Source organism: Martes martes (assembly GCF_963455335.1).
Source record: "Martes martes genome assembly, chromosome: 7".
NCBI classification, from domain to species: domain Eukaryota; kingdom Metazoa; phylum Chordata; class Mammalia; order Carnivora; family Mustelidae; genus Martes; species Martes martes.
The window spans coordinates 51936916-51961947 of record NC_137894.1 but is presented as its reverse complement, the minus strand read 5'-3'; the positions used below and the strand labels follow the sequence as shown (position 1 = coordinate 51961947).

At 35.9% G+C, this 25032-nt stretch overlaps 1 protein-coding gene and 1 pseudogene across 2 annotated transcripts; one reads left to right on the top strand and one right to left on the bottom strand.

The window, feature by feature from the left end:
• Positions 1-11400: 11400 nt before the first annotated feature.
• Positions 11401-12339, top strand: LOC308346798 (olfactory receptor 4F6-like; the record flags this gene model as incomplete). The annotated part of the gene is made up of 1 exon (XM_080809842.1): positions 11401-12339. One exon carries the CDS (start codon positions 11401-11403, stop codon positions 12337-12339), a length of 939 nt encoding a protein of 312 aa, XP_080665968.1.
• Positions 12340-23748: 11409 nt separating this feature from the next.
• LOC308346647 (olfactory receptor 4K17-like) lies at positions 23749-24568 on the bottom strand (annotated as a pseudogene). The gene has a single exon. The product of its transcript is annotated as an olfactory receptor 4K17-like (transcript).
• Between the last annotated feature and the right edge of the window lie 464 nt (positions 24569-25032).

Genomic DNA, 25032 nt, shown 5'->3' with positions numbered 1-25032 from the left:
TAGTATGCCATTGTATATATGTACAAGATGTGATTAATACCTTCTCTATTGACTAACATGGGTCAACATTTTATGTATATATGTATGTATCTGTTATAAATACATACATATTATATGAACATATACAATGCATACTAGGAATAGATTTGTACACTTTAAATTCTAGTAAATATTATCAATTTATAATCCCTTCATGAAGGTATAAGAGTAACTTTTATATAGAAACCTTGATAGTACTGAGAATTCTCTTTCCCTTTCTCTGTTTATCAGTAAAACAAAAATCGGTGGAGGTTGATGATGATCAGTGATGATGGTGAGACTGAACATCAATAAATATGTTTATTGGCCTGTCATATGTGTTGTTGTTGTTCCTGGTGTTAGTTACCTATGCATGCCACTTTTTAAACTTAAATCTCCTGCTTGTGGAGTTACTGTAGTATTTTTCATAATACCCTGATTGATGACAATATTTTCCCTTCCTATTGAAATACATCAAATTAAGGCAGTTTGTATTAATAAAGGAATTTTTGGCATTTGGAAATTTTTTAATAAAGAGAAAAACAAGGTAAAATATCCAATTTTCCTACTAAGAAAAAAATGTTTTTTTTTCTTTTTGCTGACTTTTCTGTTGGTTGCTAAAGTATTTTATGTATTTTATGTAGTTGGGAACATGCCAAATGTGTATTTTTTTTTAATATTCCACAATATCCACATTTTAAAATATACACAGATTGTGTGCTCAAAGTCTTTAGATGGAGTTGATTACAAGTCCTTTTGTCATACTCACTGATATTCACCTCTGTGATTATCCCATTATCCTTGCATAATTTTGCTATATTTTATCTTAGTTGTTGGTTGTAATATTCTCCATCCATTGCTCTTGTGGTGGCTCTTCCTAGCACCAGCCCTGTAGTCTTTCCTTTTAGCTACAATATTTTGTCCATGTCCATAACCCTCAGGATTCCCATTAGTGTCTGGCCTGACCCCCCAAGTCTGTTCTTGGCTATATTGGGATCATGATGCTCCCACCTACTTATGCCGCTTTCTTGCTGAGGAAGTGTGGACTTGTGACATGCAGGAGACTGGGTATGATGTGGGGTAGCAAAGGGAGGAATGACGACATAAGAAAGAATGATGACATAAGAAAGAACGTTAGTAGCGTGGGGTCTGGAGAAAAGCTTGGTGTTGGTGGTGAAGTAGAGAACTCATGGTATTTAATTCAGATGTGAAATAAGCATCAATAATTTGATCTGGTTTAATGATAAGGTAATTTAGAAAATTATGTAAATAACAAATAAGTTACTATATTAGATTGAAATCTGTAACATTGAAACTTATCTTTGGAGCTACAAAAAAACAATACTATATGGTTCAAACTAATAAATACACAGACCCCAGAGAGTAACAACTTATTGATAAGCATTAAAGATAAGCATATTTCTATTTTTTTTCTAAACATATAAGTTTTAAGAATGGATTTCCTATCATTTTTTTTTTTCCCTCAGATCTAGGTTTAGGGCTAAGATACATGCCTAATATCCTGCTGTTCAGAGATCTCTGCAAAGGGTTAGGCTTAGGGATTAAGATTTCCTATTCATTTTATTTTATAACCATTTCTTTCTATTTAATGAAACTTATTCATATCTTTTCATGGTACGGACTTTTATTTCAATATACAAAGTTGAATCCTTCCTCAGGTGGAATTACTATTAATAATTTAATTCTCTATTGTGGACATTTAGGTTATTTCTAATATTTTTAAAATAAATATGGTGTTAATATGTAGCCCTATAGCTTCTTTTTGAATTCATCTATTATAAATTTAAGCAATTTTTTAAAATTAATTAATTTATTATTATTATTTTTTTATAAACATATAATGTATTTTTAGCCCCAGGGGTACAGGTCTGTGAATCACCAGGATTACACACTTCACAGCACTCACCATAGCACATACCCTTCCCAATGTCCATAATCCCACCCCCCTCCCCCAGCAACCCTCAGTTTGTTTTGTGAGATTAAGAGTCTCTTATGGTTTGTCTCCCTCCTGATCCCATCTTGTTTCATTTATTCTTCTCCTACTCCCCTAACCCCCCATGTTGCATCTCCACTTCCTCATATCAGGGAGATCATATGATAGTTGTCTTTGTCCGATTGACTTATTTCACTAAGCATGATACCCTCTAGTTCCATCCACATCATTGCAAATGGAAAGATTTATTTTGATGGCTGCATAGTATTCCATTGGTATATATTCCATATATACCACCTATTCTTTATCCATTCATCTGTTGATGGACATCTACATTCTTTCCATAGTTTGGCTATTGTAGACATTGCTGCTATAAACATTCGGGTGCATGTGTCCCTTCAGATCACTACATTTTTATCTATAGGGTAAATATCCAGTAGTGCAATTGCTGGGTCATAGGTTAGCTCTATTTTCAACTTTTTGAGGAACCTCCATGCTATTTTCCAGAGTGGTTGCACCAGCTTGCATTCCCACCAACAGGGTAGGAGAGTTCCCCTTTCTCTGCATCCTTGCCAGCATCTGTCATTTCCTGACTTGTTAATTTTAGCCATTCTGACTGGTATGAAGTGATATCTCATTGTGGTTTTGATTTGTATTTCCCTGATGCCGAGTGATGTGGAACACTTTTTCATGTGTCTGTTGGCCATCTGGATGTCTTCTTTGCAGTAATGTCTGTTCATGTCCTCTGCCCATTTCTTGATTGGATTATTTGTTCTTTGGGTGTTGAGTTTGCTAAGTTCTTTATAGATTTTGGACACTAGCCCTTTATCTGATATGTTGTTTGCAAATATCTTCTCCCATTCTGTCAGTTGTCTTTTGGTTTTGTTAATTGTTTCCTTTGCTGTGCGAAAGATTTTGATCTTAATAGATCTTAATAGATCTTAAGAGAAATCCCAATAGTTCATTTTTGCCCTTGCTTCCCTTGCCTTTGGTGATGTTGCTGCGGCTGAGGTCGAAGAGGTTGCTGCCTGTGTTCTCCTCAAGGATTTTGATGGATTCCTTTCTCATATTGAGGTCCTTCATGCATTTGGAGTCTATTTTCATGTGTGGTGTAAGGAAATGGTCCACTTTCATTTTTCTGCATGTGGCCGTCCAATTTTCCCAACACCATTTATTGAAGAGGCTGTCTTTTTTCCATTGGACATTCCTTCCTGCTTTGTTGAAAATTAGTTGATCATAGAGTTGAGTGTCTATTTCTGGGCTCTCTCTTCTGTTCCATTGATCTATGGGTCTGTTTTTGTGCCAGTACTATGCTGTCTTGATGATGACAGCTTTGTAATAGAGCTTGAAGTCTGGAATTGTGATGCCATCAACTTTGGTTTTCTTTTTCAATATTCCTTTGGCTATTCGAGTTCTTTTCTGGTTCCATATAAATTTTAGGATTATTTGTTCCATTTCCTTGCAAAAAAATGGGTGAGATTTTGATAGGGATTGCATTAAATGTATAGATAGCTTTAGGTAGCATAGACATTTTCACAATATTTGTTCTTCCAATCCAGGAGCATGGAACATTTTTCCATTTCTTTGTGCCTTCCTCAATTTCTTTCATGAGTACTTTATAGTTTTCTGAGTATACATTCTTAGCCTCTTTGGTTAGGTTTATTCCTAGGTATCTTATAGTTTTGGGTGCAGTTGTAAATGGGACTGACACCTCATTTTCTCTTTCTTCTGTCTTGTTGTTGGTGTATAGAAATGCAACTGATTTCTGTGCATTGATTTTATATCCTGACACTTTACTAAATTCCTGTACAAGTTCTAGCAGTTTTGGAGTGGAGTCTTTTGGGTTTTCCACATATAGTATCATATCATCTGTGAAGAGTGATAGTTTGACTTCTCCTTTGCTGATTTGGATGCCTTTAATTTCTTTTTGTTGTCTGATTGCTGAGGCTAGGACTTCTAGTACTATGTTGAATAGCAGTGGTGATAATGGACATCCCTGCTGTGTTCCTGACCTTAGAGGAAAAGCTTTCAGTTTTTCTCCATTGAGAATGAATTTGCGGTGGGTTTTTCATAGATGGCTTTGATAATATTGAGGTATGTGCCCTCTATCCCTACACTTTGAAGAGTTTTGATCAGGAAGGGATGCTGCACTTTGTCAAATGCTTTTTCAGCATCTATTGAGAGTATCATATGGTTCTTGTTCTTTCTTTTATTAATGTGTTGTATCACATTGATTGATTTGCAGATCTTGAACCAAACTTGCAGCCCAAGAATAAATCCCACTTGGTCGTGGTGAATAATCCTTTTAATGTACTGTTGAATCCTATTGACTAGTATTTTGGTGAGAATTTTTGCATCTGTATTCATCAAGGATATGGATCTGTAATTCTCTTTTTTGATGGGATCCTTGTCTGGTTTTGGGATCAAGGTGATGCTGGCCTCATAAAATGAGTTTGGAAGTTTTCCTTCCATTTCTATTTCTTGGAACAGTTTCAGGAGAATAGGAATTAATTCTTCTTTAAATGTTTGGTAGAATTCCCCTGGGAAGCCGTCTGGTCCTGGGCTTTTGTTTGTTTGGAGATTTTTGATGACTGTTTCAATCTCCTTACTGGTTATGGGTCTGTTCAGGTTATCTATTTCTTCCTGGTTCAGTTGTGGTAGTTTATATGTCTCTAGAAATGTATCCATTTCTTCCAGATTGTCAAATTTGTTGGCGTAGAGTTGCTCGTAGTATGTTCTTATAATTGTTTGTATTTCTTTGGTGTTGGTTGTGATCTCTCCTCTTTCATTCATGATTTTATTTATTCGGGTCCTTTCTCTTTTCTTTTTGATATGTCTGGCCAGGGATTTGTCAATCTTATTTATTCTTTCAAAGAACCAGCTCCTAGTTTTGTTGATTTGTTCTATTGTTTTTTTAGTTTCTATTTCATTGATTTCTGCTCTGATCTTTATGATTTCTCTTCTCCTGCTGGGTTTAGGCTTTCTTTGTTGTTCTCTCTCCAGCTCCTTTAGGTGTAGGGTTAGGTTGTGTATTTGAGACCTTTCTTGTTTCTTGAGAAAGGCTTGTACTGCTATCTATTTTCCTCTCAGGACTGCCTTTGTTGTGTCCAACAGATTTTGAACTGTTGTGTTTTCATTATCATTTGTTTCCATGAATTTTTTCAATTCTTCTTTAATTTCCTGGTTGACCCATTCATTTTTTAGAAGGATGCTGTTTATTCTCCATGTATTTGCGTTCTTTCCAAATTTCCTCTTGTGATTGAGTTCTAGCTTCAGAGCATTGTGGTCTGAAAATATGCAGGGAATGATATCAATCTTTTGGTACCGGTTGAGACGTGATTTATGACCCAGGATGTGGTCTATTCTGGAGAATGATCCATGTGCACTAGAGAAGAATGTATATTCTGTTGCTTTGGGATGGAGTGTTCTGAATATATCTGTGATGTCCATCTGGTCCAGTGTGTCATTTAAGGCCTTTATTTCCTTGTTGATCTTTTGCTTGGATGATCTGTCCATTTCAGTGAGGGGAGTGTTAAAGTCCCATATTATTATTGTATTAATGTTGTTCTGTTTCTTTGATTTTGTTATTAATTGGTTTATATAGTTGGCTGCTCCCACGTTAGGGGCATAGATATTTAAAGTTGTTAGATCTTCTTGTTGGACAGACCCTTTGAGTATGATAGAGTGTCCTTCCTCATCTCTTATTTTATAGTCTTTGGCTTAAAATCTAATTGATCTGATAGAAGGATTGCCACCCCAGCTTTCTTCTGATGTTCATTAGCATGGTACATTGTTTTCCACCTCCTCACTTTAAATCTGGAGGTGTCTTTGGGTCTAACATGAGTTTCTTGTATGCAACATATTGATAGATTTTGTTTTTTTTATCCATTCTGATACCCTGTGTCTTTTGATTGGGGCATTTAGCCCATTAACATTCAGGTTATCTATTGAGAGATATGAATTTATTGCCATTGTATTGCCTGTAATGTGACTGTTACTGTATATTGTCTCTGTTCCTTTCTGATCTACTACTTTTAGTTTCTCTCTTTGCTTAGAGGACCCCTTTCAATATTTCCTGTAGAGCTGGTTTGGTGTTTGCAAATTCTTTCAGTTTTTGTTTGTCCTGGAAGCTCTTTATCTCTCCTTCTATTTTCAATGATAGCCTAGCGGGATATAGTATTCTTGGCTGCATGTTTTCTCGTTTAGCGCTATTAATATATCATGCCAGTTCTTTCTGGCCTGCCAGGTCTCTGTGGATAAGTCTGCTGCCAATCTAATATTTTTACCATTGTATGTTACAGACTTCTTTTCCCGGGCTGCTTTCAGGATTTTCTCTTTGTCACTAAGAGTTGTAAATTTTACTATTAGGTGATGGGGTATGGAGGGGGGTTCTCTGTGCCTCCTGGATTTTGATGTTTGTTCCCTTTGCCATATTAGGGAAATTCTCTCCAATAATTCTCTTCAATATCCTTCTGCTCCCCTCTCTCTTTCTTCTTCTTCTGGAATCACAATTATTCTAATGTTGTTTCATCTCATGGTGTCACTTATCTCTCCAATTCTCCCCTCATGGTCCAGTAGCTGTTTGTCCTTCTTTTGCTCAGCTTCTTTATTCTCTGTCATTTGGTCTTCTATATCAATAATTCTTTCTTCTGCCTCATTTATCCTAGCAGTAAGAGCCTCCATTTTTATTGCACCTCATTAAGAGTTTTTTTTTTTTTATTCCAACTTGATTAGATTTTAGTTCTTTTATTTCTCCAGAAAGGGCTTTTATCTCTCCAGAGATAAAATCTCTAATATCTTCCATCCATTTTTCGAGCCCAGCTAGAACCTTGAGAATCATCATTCTGAACTCTAGATCTGACATATTACCAATGTCTGTATTGATTAGGTCCCTAGCCTTCAGTACTGCCTCTTTTTCTTTTTTTTTGTGGTGAGTTTTTCCGCCTTGTCATTTTGTCCAGATAAGAGTATATAAAGGAGCAAATAAAATACTAAAAGGGTGGCAAAGACCCAGCAAAATGTGCTTTAACCAAATCTGAAGAGACCCCAAATTATGGGGGGGGGGGCAGAAAGGGGATAAAAAGAAGTTCAGAAAAAAAAATTAAAAAAAGAAAGCAAATAAAGAAAACATATAAAAAAGTAAAATATATATATATTAGATAAACTAGTTTAAAAAATGTTAAAAAAGAAAAGGGTGAAAGTTAAAAAAAATTTAGCAGAAGAAAAAAAATTAAATAAAAAAAATTAAATTAACCGCAAGACTAAAGAATCATGGGGGGAAAGCCATGAGTTCCGTGCTTTGCTTTCTCTTCCTTTGGGATTCTGCTGCTCTCCTTGGTACGTGAACTTGTTCTTGGCTGGATTTCTTGTTGATCTTCTGGGGGAGGGGCCTGTTGTAGTGATTCTCAAGTGTCTTTGCCCCAGGCAGAATTGCACCACCCTTACCAGGGGCCAGGCTAAGTAATCCGCTTGGGTTTGCTTTTGGGAGTTTTTGTCCCCTGAACGCTTTCTGTAGAGTTCAGGAGGACGGGAATGAAAATGGTGGCCTCCCAGTCTCAGGCCCGGAGGAGCTGAGAGCTTGGGGCCCTACTCCTCAGTGTGCCTTCAGAGAAAAGAGCCCAGTCACTCCTGTCTCCCTGGCCTCTGGCTGTGCTCTGAGCTCACCCAGCCTGCTACTGGTTCAAGGTAACCCCAAGCTTAGAGCTCACTCCTCAGCTTTGTCTCTGTAGATGGCTTCCCCAGTCTAATACCTGTGAGCTCTCTGATACTCAGACACCCCTGATCCTTCTGTGACCCTGCGGGATCTGGGGCAATGCTGACTCCGCATGGGCTTCACCCTGGTTTAGCCTCTGGAGCGACGTCCCTCAGTGGAGCAGACTTTTAAAAGTCTTGATTTAGTGCTCCATTGCTCCACGGCTAGCCGGGAGCCAGCCCCTCCCCCCACAGTCTATCTTCCCATTGCTTTGGATTCACTTCTCCACCGGTCCTACCTTTCAGAAAGTGGTTGATTTTCTGTTTCTAGAATTGTTGTTCTTCTTCTCTTTGATCTCCCATTGGATTTGTAGGTGTTTGCAATGGTTTGATAAGCTATCTAGCTAATCTCCTGCTAACTTATGTAGTCTCAGCCTGCTACTTCTCTGCCATCTTGACTTCTCCCCCCCTAAGCAAATTTTTTTGAAGTGAGATTCTTGGTCATAAATTAAGGAAAATTAAAAATTTTTGGTATGTATTATTGTTATTTCAAAGAATTCTGCAGTTTGTTTTATTGACGTATAGTTGATATACTACATTATATTAGTTTCAGGTGTACAGTATAGTGATTCACCAAATCTATACCTTACACAGTGCTTACCATGATAAGTACAGTTACCATCTGTCACCAAACATTATTATAATATTATTGACTATATTCCCTAGGCTGTATTTTCATCCTAATGACTTACTTATTTTAGAACAGGAAGATTGTACTTTTTTAAAAAGATTTTATTTATTTATTTGACAGACAGAGATCACAAGTAGGCAGAGAAGCAGGCAGAGAGAGAGGAGGAAGCAGGCTCCCTGCTGAGCAGAGAGCCTGATGCGGGATTCAATGCCAGGACCCTGGGATCATGACCTGAGCCAAAGGCAGAGGCTTTAACCCCAGGAAGATTGCAATTCTTAATTCCCTTCATGTACTTTGCCCATCCTGATACCTCTTACCCTCTGGTAATCAACCATCTCTGTATTTATGAGTCTGTTCCTGTTTTTTAAATTGTTTGTCTTGCTTTTTTGATTTCACATGTAAGTGAAATCATTTGGTCTTTTGCCCACTCTATCTTTACTCATTTCACTTAGCACAACACCCTCTAGGTCTATCAGAATTGTCACAACAGGCAAAAGACAAGATCTTATTCTTTATTATGGCTCAGTAATACTCCATATTCCAGTGTTAGTCCATATATATGTTATATGTAGTCCTAATATATATGTATATATATATATTTTTTCATCTATATCTATTCATTTATCAATGGACACTTAGGTTGCTTCCATGTCTTGTAAGTAATGCTGCAATAAACAAGGAGTGCAGATATCTTTTTGAATAGATGTTTTTATTTTCTTTGGGTAAATACCCAGTACTGGAACTGTTGAATCATATGGTATTTCTATTTTTCATCTTTTTTTTAAGCTTTAAAATCACTTTTATTGCTGTATAATTTACACAGAATAAAATTCACTAATTTTTAAATATACAATTTAGTGACTTGCCAAATATATGCAGTTATGTAACCACAAATGCAATAAATGCATTTAAAATGTAGTTGGTGGCTAATTCTTATTTGGAGAAAGTTTAAAGAATAAACAAAACCCATAATTTATAAAGGGAAATGTGGATATATTAAATCTAGATGGTTAAATGTGGAAAAATTAAATACTAAATAATAGAAAGCACTATTAATGAGTGTATTTGATTCTTCACAGCCTCATTCATGAATCATCAATATTTTAAAAACTTAGGTAACTTGTTAGAGCAAAATGGCACTGTGGTGTAAACTTATTTACATTTAATTGGTTACTGTTTTACTTTTCATATGATTATGATTAATAGCCATTTCATTTTTGTTAATAGTTTTCATGTTTTATTCATTTTAAAATTGGTATGTTACATTTTTGAAATGTATTTGGAAGAAGTAATTTCATATTAAAAATGTTAATCATCTGTCTGATATTTTCCAGTGTTATTACTTTTATTTTTATAGTGCTTTTATCTTCATACAAAAATATAAATGCATATATCTATATACACTATCCTTCTGTATCTATGTATAGCTACATGTAATATGATTTTGATTTTAATGTCTTAGTTACTATCAACAATTTCCTTTTGTTTTGTTAATGAAGGATGTTAAGAATGAATTTTCCAGGGGAGCCTGGGTGGCTCAGTTGGTTAAGTGTCTGACTCTTGATTTAAGCTCAGGTCATGGTCTCAGGGTTGGTTGTAGGATCTAGTTCTGCATCGGACTCCACACTGGGCATAATGCCTGCTTAAGATTCTCTTCCTCCCTCTCTGCCTGCCCCTCCTCCTCTCTCCCTCTCCCCCCCACAAAAAAAAGAAAGAAAGAAAAGAAAAAAGAATGAATTTTTCCATCTTAATGTCTAAGTATTTATATATTCCTTTCAGTTTTTTTTAACATTAAAATATCCATTAAAATTTCCTTGAGTTCATGTTGAAAGGCAAAAACCTGCACTTTTCCAAGTTCATTTCCTTATACCAACACTGTTGACCGAATAATTCACCTTGTCCACACTGATATATGATTCCTCAATAATCTCCTGAGAGATAACTAAGTTTACCTTATGGTTTTTATTCAGTTCTTTGCGTTGAAGCTTTGGTGACTGACAGCAGAAATATATCAAGCTACTCCTTAAAATCCCCAATAATTTTCTATTGCTCTTAGGATGTAAGACAAAGTACAATTCATGGATAAAAGCTTCCATCCTGTCTGGCCTATTACAATTATTCATCCAGCCTGATTTCAATTTCATCCTCTTGCTTTGCTAACCTTCCTGTCTCACTATCTTTGGACATGGTGTTCCCATAGAATGGACTCTACTTTTCAGTACTAATTCCTTGTTAAGCAGAATCTGAACAATCACCACTTGAATGAGTCATATGGTTCTTATGGTACTCTATTCTTTTCCTTTTAATCTATTATCAGAGTTCTATCTGTATTTAAAACATTTAGTGTCTAGTTCCACCATTAACCTGTAAGCTTCCTGAAGTCAAGATCAGTTTTTTACCTCAAAACTTCTCATAGTACCAGTCATATGGTAGATCCTCAATAGGATAATTACATTATCGTCTCTATGTATATTAGCTGAATGGATAAATTAATACATTTAAAAAAAATGTTAATGTTTACAAATTTTTTTTTAAATGATGTTTTTAAGAAAATATCTTATGGCTATTACTGAAGATTTCTTAAAACCATTCTTCTTTTTTCTTTTTAATTTTTAAATGTTTTTATAAACATATAATGTATTATTGGCCCCAGGGGTACAGGTCTTTGAATCGCCAGGTTTACACACTTCACAGCACTCACCATATCACACACTCTCCCCAATGTCCATAACCCCACCACCCTCTCCCTACCCCCGTATCCCCCGCCACCCTCAGGTTTTTTTTTTGTGAGATTAAGAGTCTCTTATGGTTTGTCTCCCTCCTGATCCCGTCTTGTTTCATTTATTACTTTCCTATCCCCCAAACACCCCATGTTGCCTCTCAACTTCCTCATATCAGGGGGATCATGTGATAATTGTTTTTGTCTGATTAACTTATTTCACTAAGCATTCTTAATAAAAGCTCACATCTGTTTTTAAATAATAATTTTTGATAAATTCTTCCTTCATTATTTGGTTTGGTCTTTTAGGTTCACCAGGCAAAGCCAATGTATGAAGCAAATTACTCTGAAGTGACTCAATTTGTATTCTTGGGACTTGCTACCTATAGACCAGTGCAGAATTTTCTTCTTGCCTTCTCTACAGTGTTTTATGTAACGATTGTCTTGGGAAACCTCCTTGTAGTGTTTACAGTGACCTTTGACCCTTACTTACATTCCCCCATGTACTTCCTTTTAGCCAATCTCTCATTTATTGATTTGTGTCTTTCTACCTTAACGGTTCCTAAGATGATATCTGATCTGCACTCAGGACACAAAACCATATCCTTTCAGGGATGTGTTATCCAGATATTTGTCCTTCATGTCCTGGGTGGATCAGAGATGGTGATGCTGGTCGCCATGGCCTTGGACAGATATGTGGCCATATGTAAGCCCCTCCACTACCTGACAATCATGAGCCCACAGATGTGCATTTTGCTTCTGTCTGGTGCTTGGGCTATTGGCCTCATACATTCAGTGGCCCAGTTAGCTTTTGTTGTCCATTTGCCTTTTTGTGGTCCTAATGAGATAGATAGCTTTTACTGTGACCTTCCTTGGTTTATCAAACTTGCCTGCACGGACACCTACAGAATGGAATTCATGGTTACTGCCAACAGTGGGTTTATTTCCATGGGCACCTTCGTCTTATTGCTTATCTCCTATATCTTCATCTTGATCACTGTATGGAAACGTTCCTCAGGTGGTTTATCTAAGGCCTTTTCTACTCTGTCAGCTCACATCACCGTGGTGGTTTTGTTCTTTGGACCATGCATCTTTGTTTATGTGTGGCCATTTCCTACTGTGTCAGTGGATAAATTTCTTGCCATTTTGGACTTTATGATTACACCCATTCTGAATCCTGTTATCTACACACTGAGGAACAAGGACATGAAGATGGCAATGAAAAGACTGCATAGTCAAGTCCTGAATTTGAGAATGATCTCCTAAATAATTCATGAGAAAACCAAGTGGTGCCTTCTAAAATTAATACTGTATGCATAAATGTTAAGGGTTATATAGTATCTTAAAACAGTTAATTTTCTTTATTTCAGCAGTTCAAAAACTGCTTGGGTAGTTTATTCCATGTTAATGGCCAATAGTGTGAAAATAAATAAATATATATATATATATACACACACACACATATATACATATATATGTATACACATATATATACATATATATGTGTATATATAAAAAACTATTTTGCATATCTTAAAATTTTACAATACTGAAAATACACATTTTGCGTGACTTTCATTTTGAATAGTCCATAGAATCTTGGAAAGTTTTATGAATTTGAAATCACAGTACTGTGTGTAAAAAATTTTCTGTGTTATCTGGTTGGAACATATTCTCATATAAAGAGAATGATTGGTTCTTACACCTTATTTTTGGCAAGCAAAGTAGGTTTGTTTTTAAGTTGATTCAAGTGTGCTGTTGCTTTTTTCTTTCCTTTATTACTTATGTTAACAGATAGACTCTGTTACTTGGATATAATTTTTGGCATAGATTAAATATTATCTGATATTCAACTACACAGAAAACAATAAAGTGGACAAAAATAGTTAAACAGTTAATAGTATTTGACATCATGTGAGGATCTGTTTTCTAAGAGGGAAAAGTTAAATTTTCTTCCTCTCAACTTTGCTTTTAACTATTTCCTTTAAATGTGTGCTGACATTAGAAGGACATGAATTAAGGAGTAACATTCATTAAAGAAAATAGAACTAGGATGGGATTTTGTAAATGGTAAAGGGAAGGAATTCATATGTAGTATTACTCAACCATGGATAAAATGTAGTACTGAACACCACTCCATGTTCAAGCATGAAGGCTGTGTTTTTAAGCTGGCTGGCCTGACAGTTCACCAACACACAAAATACAACCATGTGTTTTGCAGCTTTGGATTTTGAAATTTTATTTTTATATTGAGATGGAATTCCCCTCCTTATGTATTTCATATTGTATTTCTCATTTATAGTCTAGAAGTAGATTGAAAAAACTTCCATAATGTTTCCTCCTTTCATGTTTGGAAAAAAATGATGATCTTATATCTTGTAGCTTTAAGATAAACATTCCTTTTGAGACTAAACATCTAAAGTCTTTCTAAGAAAAATTCCCCATGTAGAAAATTTCTTGAGGGTTATGTATATATATGAGTATGTAGGTACCTTTTCATGTGGTAACCTGAAATGTCAGTTTAATTTACTGTTAAAATCTGTTTCTGTTACAACCTGGGCATATGCTGATAATGATTCTAGCCATGAAGCAGAGAAAAATTTATGATAATATTCCATCATAAATGAAATGTCATTAAATCTACAGTACAAGATATAGAAGAACATCTGAATCAGAAATTCAAGATCTCTGACTGGAAATGACTAATAATTTGTAAATAAGAAGTAAGAAGCAACTTACACCCAAAACAATATTTGAATAAGACAAGATCATTTCAGAAATGACTAATAAACTACTAGGTACTCAAAAGAGAGCTGAATGGCCAAAATTACAATGAAGATCACAAGAAATAAAGATGAAAAGAACCAAGAAAATAACACCTAATAGAAAGGTAGAAACTTTTCAGAGAGAAAGTCATATAGAGCGAGGCAAATGATATTCAATATTTGTATAATTTTTAAATGAGACAACATAATAGAATTAACTTTTCAAACTCATATTAATGTGTCAGAAGTAAAAGACCAGAATATACATAATGAAATAGCTTCTAGTAAAGTTGGGAAATTTGGCCCCAGATGATTAATTCCAAGGCATATCCTAATAATATTATTAGGTATTTAAAATAGAGTATCTTCTGAGCCTCCTATCAAAATAACTGAAGTAGGGGCACCTGGGTGGCTCAGTGGGTTAAAGCCTCTGCCTTCGGCTCAGGTCATGATCTCAGGGTCCTGGGATGGAGCCCCGCATCGGGCTCTCTGCTCGGCAGGGAGCCTGCTTCCCTTCCTCTCTCTCTGCCTGCCTCTCTGCCTACTTGTGATCTCTATCTGATAAATAAAATCTTTAAAAAAAAAAAATAACTGAAGTAACTTAAATAAGAGAGAAAATCTGACTTCTTGATAGTAGCATACAAAGAGGGGTGGCAACAATGGAGATACGTTTCCAAATCTATCTTTCAAATATATCACGATTAAAGAAAAATGATTTCAAGTATGCAAGCTTTTGAACAATGTTTTATGTATAGCAAACAACAAAACAGGACAGATTTATTGACGGGCATTGAAAAATAATGTTCTATCTTAAGCAGGTCAAGTGGTAAAATACAATAATTGAAAATAATAATTATCAAAAATGTAACCACACTAAGCTATATATGTTGGGTCTATGGATGTTTATCATATTTTTTAAACCAATAATAGAGAATACAGTTTTTCAAGTATATATGTAACATAACTGGAAACACCAGTGATTGATTATTTAATGTCCAATTCTTTCACTAAGGAGTATACTTCCTGAAGACAGGTGGAAGTTCTATGCCAGAACTTGACACAGTATCTAGTATATATTGGGTATTTTCAGTAGGTGGTCAGTGAAAGCTAATTGAATAAATGAATTCTTAGAAGCCCCTTGTGCCTGATAACGAAGATTGTTTCCAATTGCCCACAGTTGGAAACCAACTGAGATCTTCTTTCAACATTTCTAACATACTGAATTTCAGTTTCTTCTTTTATGTAAACACAAAATCAATGGAGAGAGGAAATTAGTTTGTGGTGGCCTTTTATAACTTTTGGACAATGCAACAATTCCTATTTTCTTTTCTATTTCTTGAAACATTTTCATCACCCCAAATAAACCTCATACCAGTTAATAGACAGTTTCAATCCCCTTCTCCTCACATCTCATGGCAACTATAAATCTTTCTGTCTCTATGGATTTGACTATTTTGGACATTTCATATAAATGGAAGTGGCTTCTTTCATGTAGCATAATGTTTTTAATGTTTTTTCATTCCTTTTAATGGCTGAAAAATATTCCATTGTTTGACTATACCACATTTTGCTTATCCATTTATCTGCTGACAAACATTTGCTTTGTCTCTACCTTTTGGGTATTGTGAATATTGTTTCTGTAAACATTTGTGCACAGTGTTTGTTTGTTTGTTTGAACACCTGTTTTCAATTCTCTTAAATAGAACCGCAGGGTCATATAGTAAATTCATGTTTAATATTTTGAGGAATAACCAAACTTTTCCACCGTGACTGCACCATTTTATATTCCCACCAGCAGTATGTACGAACATCCTAATTTCTTCATATCTTCACCAACATTTGTTATTTTATTATTTTTTATTATGGAAAATCTAATGAGTGTGAAGGGAAATCACATTTTTTAAAGAACTTATTCATTTATTTGAGAGCATCTGAGAGAGAGAATAAGTGGTAGGAGGGGCAGAAGGAGAAGCAGATGCCCTGCAGAGCAAGGAGCCCCATGTGGGGCCCCATCCCAGGACCCTGGGTTCGTGACCTGAGCTGAAGGCAGATGCTTAACCCATTGAGCCACCCCAGTGCCCCACATTTTGGTTTTGATTTGCCTTGCTCTAGTGACTAATAATGTTGAGCATCTTTTCATGTGGTTTCTGGTTGGCCACCTGTTCATTCTCTGGAGAGAAATGTCATTTCATATCTTTTGTTCATTTTAAAATTCAGTTGTTCGTGTTTTTATTATAGAGCTTTTAAAACATCTTTTAAAAAAAAGAATTACATATTTATTTTAGAGAGAGAGAGAGAGAGGGCATGAGTAGGAGGAAGGACAGAGGAAGAGAGATCTTAAGCAGACTTCCTGCAGAACTGGTATGAGGTTTATTTTGAGTGATGAAAATGTTTTAAGAAATAGAAAGGAAAATAGGAATTGTTGCATGGTCCAAAAGTTATAAAAGGCCACCACAAACTAATTTCCTCTCTTCATTGATTTTGTGTTTACACAGAATTTTGTTGTTTGAAGAATTGCAATTCAATTTGTGAAATTAAGGGCATTGCTTTGTATTTGAAATTAGCATGCATAGAGCCTTCCAAACTTCCAGTTATTTCCCTTCTTTGTTCATTAATATGCAACATAAAGCAGTAAATTGTACAAAGCTTACCAGAGGCCATCTTAGTGACCAGCCAACTACCTTACATAAGTAAAATACACAGTACCATCTTTTTAAAAAAAATGCCTAATCTTTTTTAATTTTCTCTAAATTAACAAGTACATTCTTAGCAACCCTATAGGATATACAGATGAAAAAGAAGTTTGCTTGTCTTCCAGTAGCTTAGTAACTTTTTCACTTTTCACTTTTGTTTTTGTCCAAGGGATTATTCATATTTTAAGAAGCTCTACAGGAGGCAGTAGCACATTTTATTAAAGCACCTCTGAAATTCTTAACTCTAAGGCTGATATTTTTTCACAAAGGTAGTAATGATAACCTTGGGATTAATAAAGTTGAAAAATTAGGGAAAGGGGACAAATGACTTACTCTGTAAGGAGTTAAAAATACAGCAACATATTTTTCATGCTTTTCTAAATTCAAAGTTTATTCATTAAGATTTTTTATTTTTTACTTTTTTTTAAAAGATTTTATTTATTTATTTGACAGAGATCACAAGTAGGCAGAGAGGCAGGCAGAGAGAGGGGGAAGCAGGCTTCCCGCTGAGCAGAGAACCTGATGTGGGGCTTGATCCCAGGACCCTGAGATCATGACCTGAGCTGAAGGCAGAGGCTTAACCCACTGAGCCACCCAGGTGCCCCTATTTTTTACTTTTTATTTTTTTTCCATTTTATTTTATTTTACTTCTTTTCAGTATTCTAAAATTCATTGTTTATGCACCACACCCAGTGCTCCATGCACTAAGATTTTTTAAATAACAATTTCCCTGAAACTGTGAGATTCTCAATGTTTATGTTTTTATAAGAGAAACTTAGACTCAGAATTTAATGGAATGCCTGAGAGATACACTAAGTAAGGCATATAGGGAGAAAGTCCAAGTTCCTTCTACTAGCTTAAGATGCCTTCCTTTTCTCTCAGGTTGTAGTTTTATCTTACTTCTCTAGTAATAGAGTTTTATATAATTTCTCATTGGATATATAATCGTTTTCACTTCTATTTCTGTGTTAAAAGTTTTCTTAGCATATAATACTGTATCCGATATGAAAAACTTAATTCTCTTAAATGGCAAGATCCACTTAAGCCAAGATAGCTGGAAGTTGCTAATATCCAGTAGCCATCAAAGAACAGAGATCTTCTAAAGCAGACCTGAGAACATCTCTGTGGGGCTGCATGACGGTGGTGTCTGTGACCTTTGTTAAAGGGACCATAGAAGCTCCCACAGGAATAGGATGGGAGGAGAAAAAACTGTATTACCCTCTTTAAAGGTCAGAAGTTGAACAAGCCACACTCAAGTTGCCATGGGTGGGCATGGGCAATACAGATACATACAGATATTTTAAAAATTAAGGAAGAGAGTCACAGGGAACACGAGATAGCTTATCAAACACAATTTTTTTCTAAGACCAGATTGCTTTTTCCTCTTCTCTTCTGATGTATGCTTGAGATGACATCAACAGTTGGGTGGAGATAGTTTCTGTAGAAGCACTTTCCCTCAGCCTGACATATGTTCACCACTAGAAGAATCCCTTGGGTGAAATTTTCCTATTCTGTATTCTGGGCAGAACAAGAATTATGAAAATAATTTCTATTGAACATCTCTTCAGGAAGTCCTTGTCAAGAATAACCTTTGCATATTGTAGAAATCAGAACAAGGGGATAAGAAAAATCACACATACAGCAGCTATCCATTAAACATTAGTGAAGTTTTAAATTATTTTTCATTTAACATGTAAATACTAAAAAGATGTCTTCTGTGATCTTAATCTCTAACTAGATTTATGTCATCGAATTCAATTAAGGTTTTAGTTCTAGTTGCAAGAGAAGTCATATCTCAACTAATGTGATCTATAACCACCATCATGGGTGGCTGCAAGATGAGTAGATCTCTGTATCTGCCTGCCAAATCTTCAAGTTAATATAGAGGCATTAAGTGGGTTCAGCTACGTGTACTGTCCAGACTGTCTCAACAACACATCACACTCTCAAGGACAGTACACATGTTGGAAGAATTTTTGAAGAATTGATCTTATTTCTCTTTCTAAAAAAATTTGGCAGAATTTACCAGGGAAGCCATCATTATCTCAGAGCAGCTTCTGGGAGCAAGGAAGGCAAGTGGAATGCACATTCTGAGGAGAGAGGAGAGAGTGAGGAGTCTCCCATTGTCCAGGTCGACCTCATGGGTCAACTGGTGTTTCTATCCTCTTTATGACCTCCCCTCCAATTTGCTGATTATATTTTGAAAAATTATTTCTCCTTGCAACTCTGTTTTTACTTCATATGTATTAAAGTTCCGTTATCAGGGACATAAATAATTAAATGTTACCACTTCCTGATTAATTAATTTCTTTCTCAATATGAAATGACATTTTAAAAAAGATTTATTTAATTTGAGAATGAGAGAGAGTACATATGAGAGCATGAGTGGGGGGAGGACAAAGAGGGAGAGGGAGAAGTAGACTCCCTGATGAACAGAAAGCCTGGGGTGGGGGCAGCCTCTATGCCAGGACCCTGAGATCTCAACCTGAGCCGAAGGCAGGCACTTAACTGACTGAGTTACCCAGGCACTCATGAAATGGCATTATTATCCCTGGTAATATTCTTTGCTCTGAAACATACTTTGATATGAAAATGATCTCTAGGGATTTATTTTGATTCATATTCATTTGGTATATATTTTTCTATCCTTTCATTTTTTATTTTTTAAAAAAGTAGTCTTTTTCTTTAGAGTGGTTTTAGACTTATGAAAAAATTGAGTGGAGTGTACAAAGAGTTCCCATGCATCTCCTGAGTCCCTCACATGCACAACCTCCCTCATGGTCAACATTCAATACCACAGTGATAATCCTTCCAATCAGTGAACCCACACTGACATATCACTATCACTCAAAGTCCATTGTTTACATTGGGGTTCACTTTGGATGTTGTTCATAGTATATGTTATCATAAATGTATAATGACATATATTCAACATTGTAGTATCATACAGAATAATTTCACTGCCTTGAAATCATCTGTGCTCTGCCTATTTACTTTTCCCTTTTCTTAACCCTTGGAAACTACTAATTTTATAGATTGCATAGTTTTGCCTTTTCCAGAATGGCATATAGTTGAAATCATACAAAATGTATTCTTTTCACATTGGCTCTTTTCACCTGGTAGTATGCATTTCAATCTCTTCCATGTCTTTTTGTAGCTAGATAGCTTATTTCCTTTTAGCACTGAATAATATTTCATTGTCTGGTTGTACCACTGTTTATTTATTCATTGACCTTTTGACGGAGATCTTGGTTGATTCCACATTTGGGCAATTATAAAAAACATTGCTGTGAACCTCAATATGGAGGCTTTTGTCCCAGTGCATTTGGGTGAATATTAAGAGTTGTTGGATTGAATGGTTAAAAGTTTATTTAGTTTTGCAAGCAACTGCCAAATTGTCTTCTGAAGTGGATGTACCATTTTGCATTCCCAATAGGATTAGAGTTCGTGTTGCTCCATATCCTTGCTAGCATTTTATGTCATCAGTGTTTTAGATTTACTAATTCCAATGCATTTATAGTGGATCTTGTTTTTTAATTGTTAGTTCTTTGATGATATATAATGTTGGCAGATAAGCATATTTTCAAATGTTTATCTGCCATCTGTATGTATTCTTTAGTGAGGTTTTTGATCAGATGTTTTGTCAATTATTTTATCATGTTGTTTTCTTATTGTTAAGTTTAAAGAGATCTTTGAACATACTAGAAAACAGTCCTTTATCAAATATGTCTTTTGCAAATATTTTTCCCAGCACGACTTGTCTTCTCATTCTCTTGGCATTGTCTTTTACAGAGAAAAAGTTCTAAATTTCTGTGCAGTCCAGCTTGTCAGTTGTTTCTTTCATGGATTGTGTTTTTGGTGTTGTATCTAAAAGGTCATTGCCACACTAAAGATCATCTAGATTTTTTCTTATGTTATCTTCTAAGGGATTAATACTTTGCACTTCACAGTAGGTCTGTGATCCTTTTGAGTTAAATTTTGTGAAAAGTGTAAGGTCTGTGCAGGTTCTTTTGTTTGTTTGTTTGTTTTTTGGTCTGCAGCTGTCCAGTTGCTCAAGACCATTTGTTGAAAAGACTTATCTTTGCTCCATTGCATTGCCTCTCCGCCTTTCAAAGATAAGTTGCCTAAATTTATGTGGTCTATTTCTGGACCTTCTATTTCATTCTTTTGATATTTGTCAATTCTGCATTATCTTGATTCCTATAGCTTTATAGTAAGTCCTGAAGTTGAGTAGTGTCAGTTCTCTGACTTTGTTCTTCTCCTTCATTACATGTTTAACATATCTTTGTCTTTATATTTGAAGTGTGTTTCTGTGCTGTAGTATATAGTTGAGTCTGCATCAATGAGAAATATTCATCTGTAATAATTTTTATTTTGTGCCGTCTTTTCTGGCTTTGATATCAGGGTAAAATTGCCCTCATAGAATGAGTTGTGAACTGTTTCCTTCTCCATTTGCTGGAAGACTTTTTGAAGAACTGTTCTTACATCTTCTTTAGAAATTTGGCAGAATTCACCAGTGAAGCCTTCAGAGCATGGAATTTTCCTTTGGAAAATTAAAAAATACTAACAATATCTTCATTTTTATGTCTTTGAAATTTTTTTTTTAAGTTCAGCTCCATGCTGCCCAGCATGGAGCTGAACATGGGCTTTGAATTCATGACCCTGAGATCAAGAGTCAGAGTTTTAACTAACTGAGCCACTGAGGTGCCTCAGGATTTTCTATTTCTTATTGTATATTTTTAAGCATTTGTCCATTTGATATAAGTTATCTAATTTGTTTACATTTAGTTTTTCATAGTATTCCTTTATTTTTATTTTTTAAAGATTTTATTTATTCATTTGACAGAGAGAGAGAGATCACAATTAGGAAGAGAGGCAGGCAGAGAGAGAGAGGGAAGCAGGCTCCCCACTGAGCAGAGAGCCCAATGCAGGGCTCGATTCTAGGACCCTGAGATTATGACCTGAGCTGAAGGCAGAAGCTTAACCCACTGAGCCACTCAGGTGCCCCCACAGTATTCCTTTAAAATAGGTTTTATTTTTGTGGGGTCATTAAAGATGTTTCTGCTGTGACCTTGACTGTGTCAAACAATAGGGCCTGGACATAGATTTTTCTGCACTGCTCTCTGAATAAAGTCACCTCCTCAGGCAGGACTGCCATGCACCTCTTGTCTTAGGTGCTCACCCTGGGCTGATCCCATACCATGGAGACAGAGCCAACAAGGTAGGTGGGAGCCACCAGTTATCAAGGCTAGCCTTGGTACTTACTACTTGGGATACAATTTTTTTTGTTCCACTTCTGGATCTTGGAGGGACAGTGAGAGCTGCCTCTCCTTATGGGATGCAGCACCTGTATAGCAAAGAATTTCACAGCAGAAATCTGGGAGAAATAGAAGACTCTGGCTTAAATGTCAGACTCCCCCTGCTCTTATCAAGATTCTTGAATAAACATTTCTGCATCTGCTGTATGCACTCTGTATTTGTTTTTGTTTTTTCTAGAGACTTCAAAAAGTTTAAAGATTTTATTTTGTTTTGGGTATTTTTGTCTGAAAACTTTTTCCAGTTTTATTGTTTCCATTGAGTGAATACACAGGATTATTTTCCTATGCTCTTTTTCTCTGTAACCACATTTGCTGCCACTACTTTGAATATCTTCCCAAATTTCAAGGTTTTCTATAATCATTAAATTTAAGTTTTATGATTATGTCATATGATACATAAAAAGAGCAAAAACCCTACTAAAAATACATATTGATCCTCTTTTGTTGTTAGGGATCCACGTTTGAGCACAATCAGATTCCTTAAAAGAATAGAATATAACTTTCTATAGCTGCTATTTTTTAACTCATATATTAATGTCATATAATACAGAGAGGACTAAAGAGAAATTGTGAATAAATCTATTCAAGTTCACAGCCAGAGAAATTCCATTGAATTGTACTTTTGTCAATGAGAATTACTAGAGATGTGACAATATCCAAATGCCATTACATTAATTTCTTATAAAATAATAACATGCATAATGTGGTTTATTATTAAACATACTTCAAATTAAAATTATTTTTTTTTAAAAGATTTTATTTATTTACTTGACAGACAGAGATCACAAGTAGGCAGAGAAGCAGGCAGAGAGAGAGGAAGGGAAGCAGGCTCCCTGCCGAGCAGAGAGCCCGATGTGGGGCTCGATCCCAGGACTCTGGGATCATGACCTGAGCCGAAGGCAGAGGCTTTAACCCACTGAGCCACCCAGGTGCCACTCAAACTATTCTTAAGGAAAAAATTAGTGTATGTCTAAATTTGTCCCTTTTTAAATTTTGAGTCAGAGACATGGTTTCTCAGATAGAAATAACATTGGATGATATTAACAGCCTTAAAAGCATCTACAACACCTCATTTTGGAGACAACAAGAAAAATGAGTGTGCTTTGGCAGTATATACAAAGATACTAAAACCAGTTTTTTACACATGTGAATGGTGACTGAAATACTAATATTATTGAGAAAACAGAGAACAACTGTGGGCTCACAATAAGTGCCAGCTCATTCTGACTGGACAGAAAAATGATAGACTTTATGATAGGGTTTCACTTTATTTTCCCTTTCAATCAATACCATATTAATACATTGATAAAGCATATATTTATTTCTCCTCAATACAAGTGAGGTTTTTTTTTTAAGATTTTTTTATTTTTATATAGTCCCTACATCCAGTATGGGGCTCGAACCTACAACCCTGCGATCAAGAGTCTCACACTCCAATGACTGAGCCAGCCAGGTGCCCCAAATAGAAGTGCATTCTTAATGGACAATATTTTTTTTAAAGATTTTATTTTATTTATTTGACAGAGAGAGAGAGAGATAGAATCACAAGTAGGCAGAGCAGCAGGCAGAGAGAGAGGGAGAAGCAGGCGCCCCGCTGAGCAGAGAGCCCGATGTGGGGCTCGATCCCAGGACCCTGAGATCATGACCTGAGCCGAAGGCAGAGGCTTAACCCACTGAGCCACCTAGGCGCCCCTGGACAATATTTTTGATCAGTCAACATCATTTGAAATATATAAAGGCATTGATTTCTTTTTTGTTGGTACTATATTCAAAATATCTTTGAAGGTCTGACTTTTATAAGTCTTGTATATGACTTATTCTGTATAGATCAATGACAGTTTTTAAAAGATGTAAAGTTTTTTAAAAAAAACTTAAAAAAAAAACTTATTTCTATCTAAATTATATTTTTAATCTAAGTACCTCTCTAGAGCTCATCAAATCATACCAGAGTTTCTTCATGACTGTCTTCATTTCTTTGTTTCACAGTGTAGATAATTAGGTTCAAGATGGGGTAACAATGGTGTAAAATACAGCAAGGAATTTATCCACAGAGTGGTTGCTGAAGGGACAGATACAGGTGAAGATGTATGGGCCAAGAAAGAGAATCACCACTGTGATGTGATCAAAGTGGAATGAACTTTGGATTTCTGGTAGAAGAGTGACTCTTAATGGTTATGAAGAACAGATTGTAGGAGATAAGCACAATCATGAACCGGCTCAGAGAGATCATCCCACTACTGGCAACACTGACAATCTGTAGGTATCTATGCAGGCAGGCTTAGTAACCAGAGGGAGATCGCAAGAAACGCTGTCCACCACATTGGGACTACAGAAAGGCAAATTCACAACAGAGTACCTGAAGCCCTAAAGGAAGACCTAAGAATCATGAGGTCACTATCAGCAGAACATACACCTTCTTGTTCATGATGGTTGTATAATGTAGGGGTTTACAAATAGCCGCATATCTGTCATGTGCCATGAAGACCAAAAGTTCCATTTCAGTTCCACCCAGTAAGTGAAGGAGAAAGATCCAGCAAAGGAAATGCTCTTATGTTTTTTTTTTTTTTCTCCAAGTTTACAATCATCTTAACAGCAGCAAAGGAAGCAAGGGTCATATCTACAAAGGAGAGAGGTTCCCAGGAAGAAAGTATGGAGTGTTCAAGTTTGGGATGTAAAAACTTGTGACCACAGTGAGAAGGTTACCTGAAACTGGCTGCATGGACAACTAGGAAGAGTACAGAGAGAAGAGACTCTATATCCTGGCAGATGATCAGCCCTGCAAAATGAATCCTGACACTTCAAACTGATTTAATTATTCAGTGGATTCCATTGTGTGGTTTGTTCTGGGCTGACCTGTAGAGAGAAAGAAGAGAGCACTAATGCCATGGAGGTTGCCAGCATTTTCATTCATTTGGGTCCTTTAATAATCTCATTTGACTTTGAAATTTAGTGTTAGTGTCTGTTACTCTAAGAAGTAGACACGTGTCTAAACTGTCCATCTCTAAGCCTAGCTTATAAACAACAGTATATTCATATCTCTTGGCTCCTCTAAGCAGCTCATGAGCTCTGAGGTGTATGTTCTGTCTTCACAGGTTACGGAGATATGACCATCTTTCAGAGTTTTGTGCTTTTGTAGACAATAAGATCCCTTAGTCTGAATTCCCTGGAGGCCAAAGGGGCCTG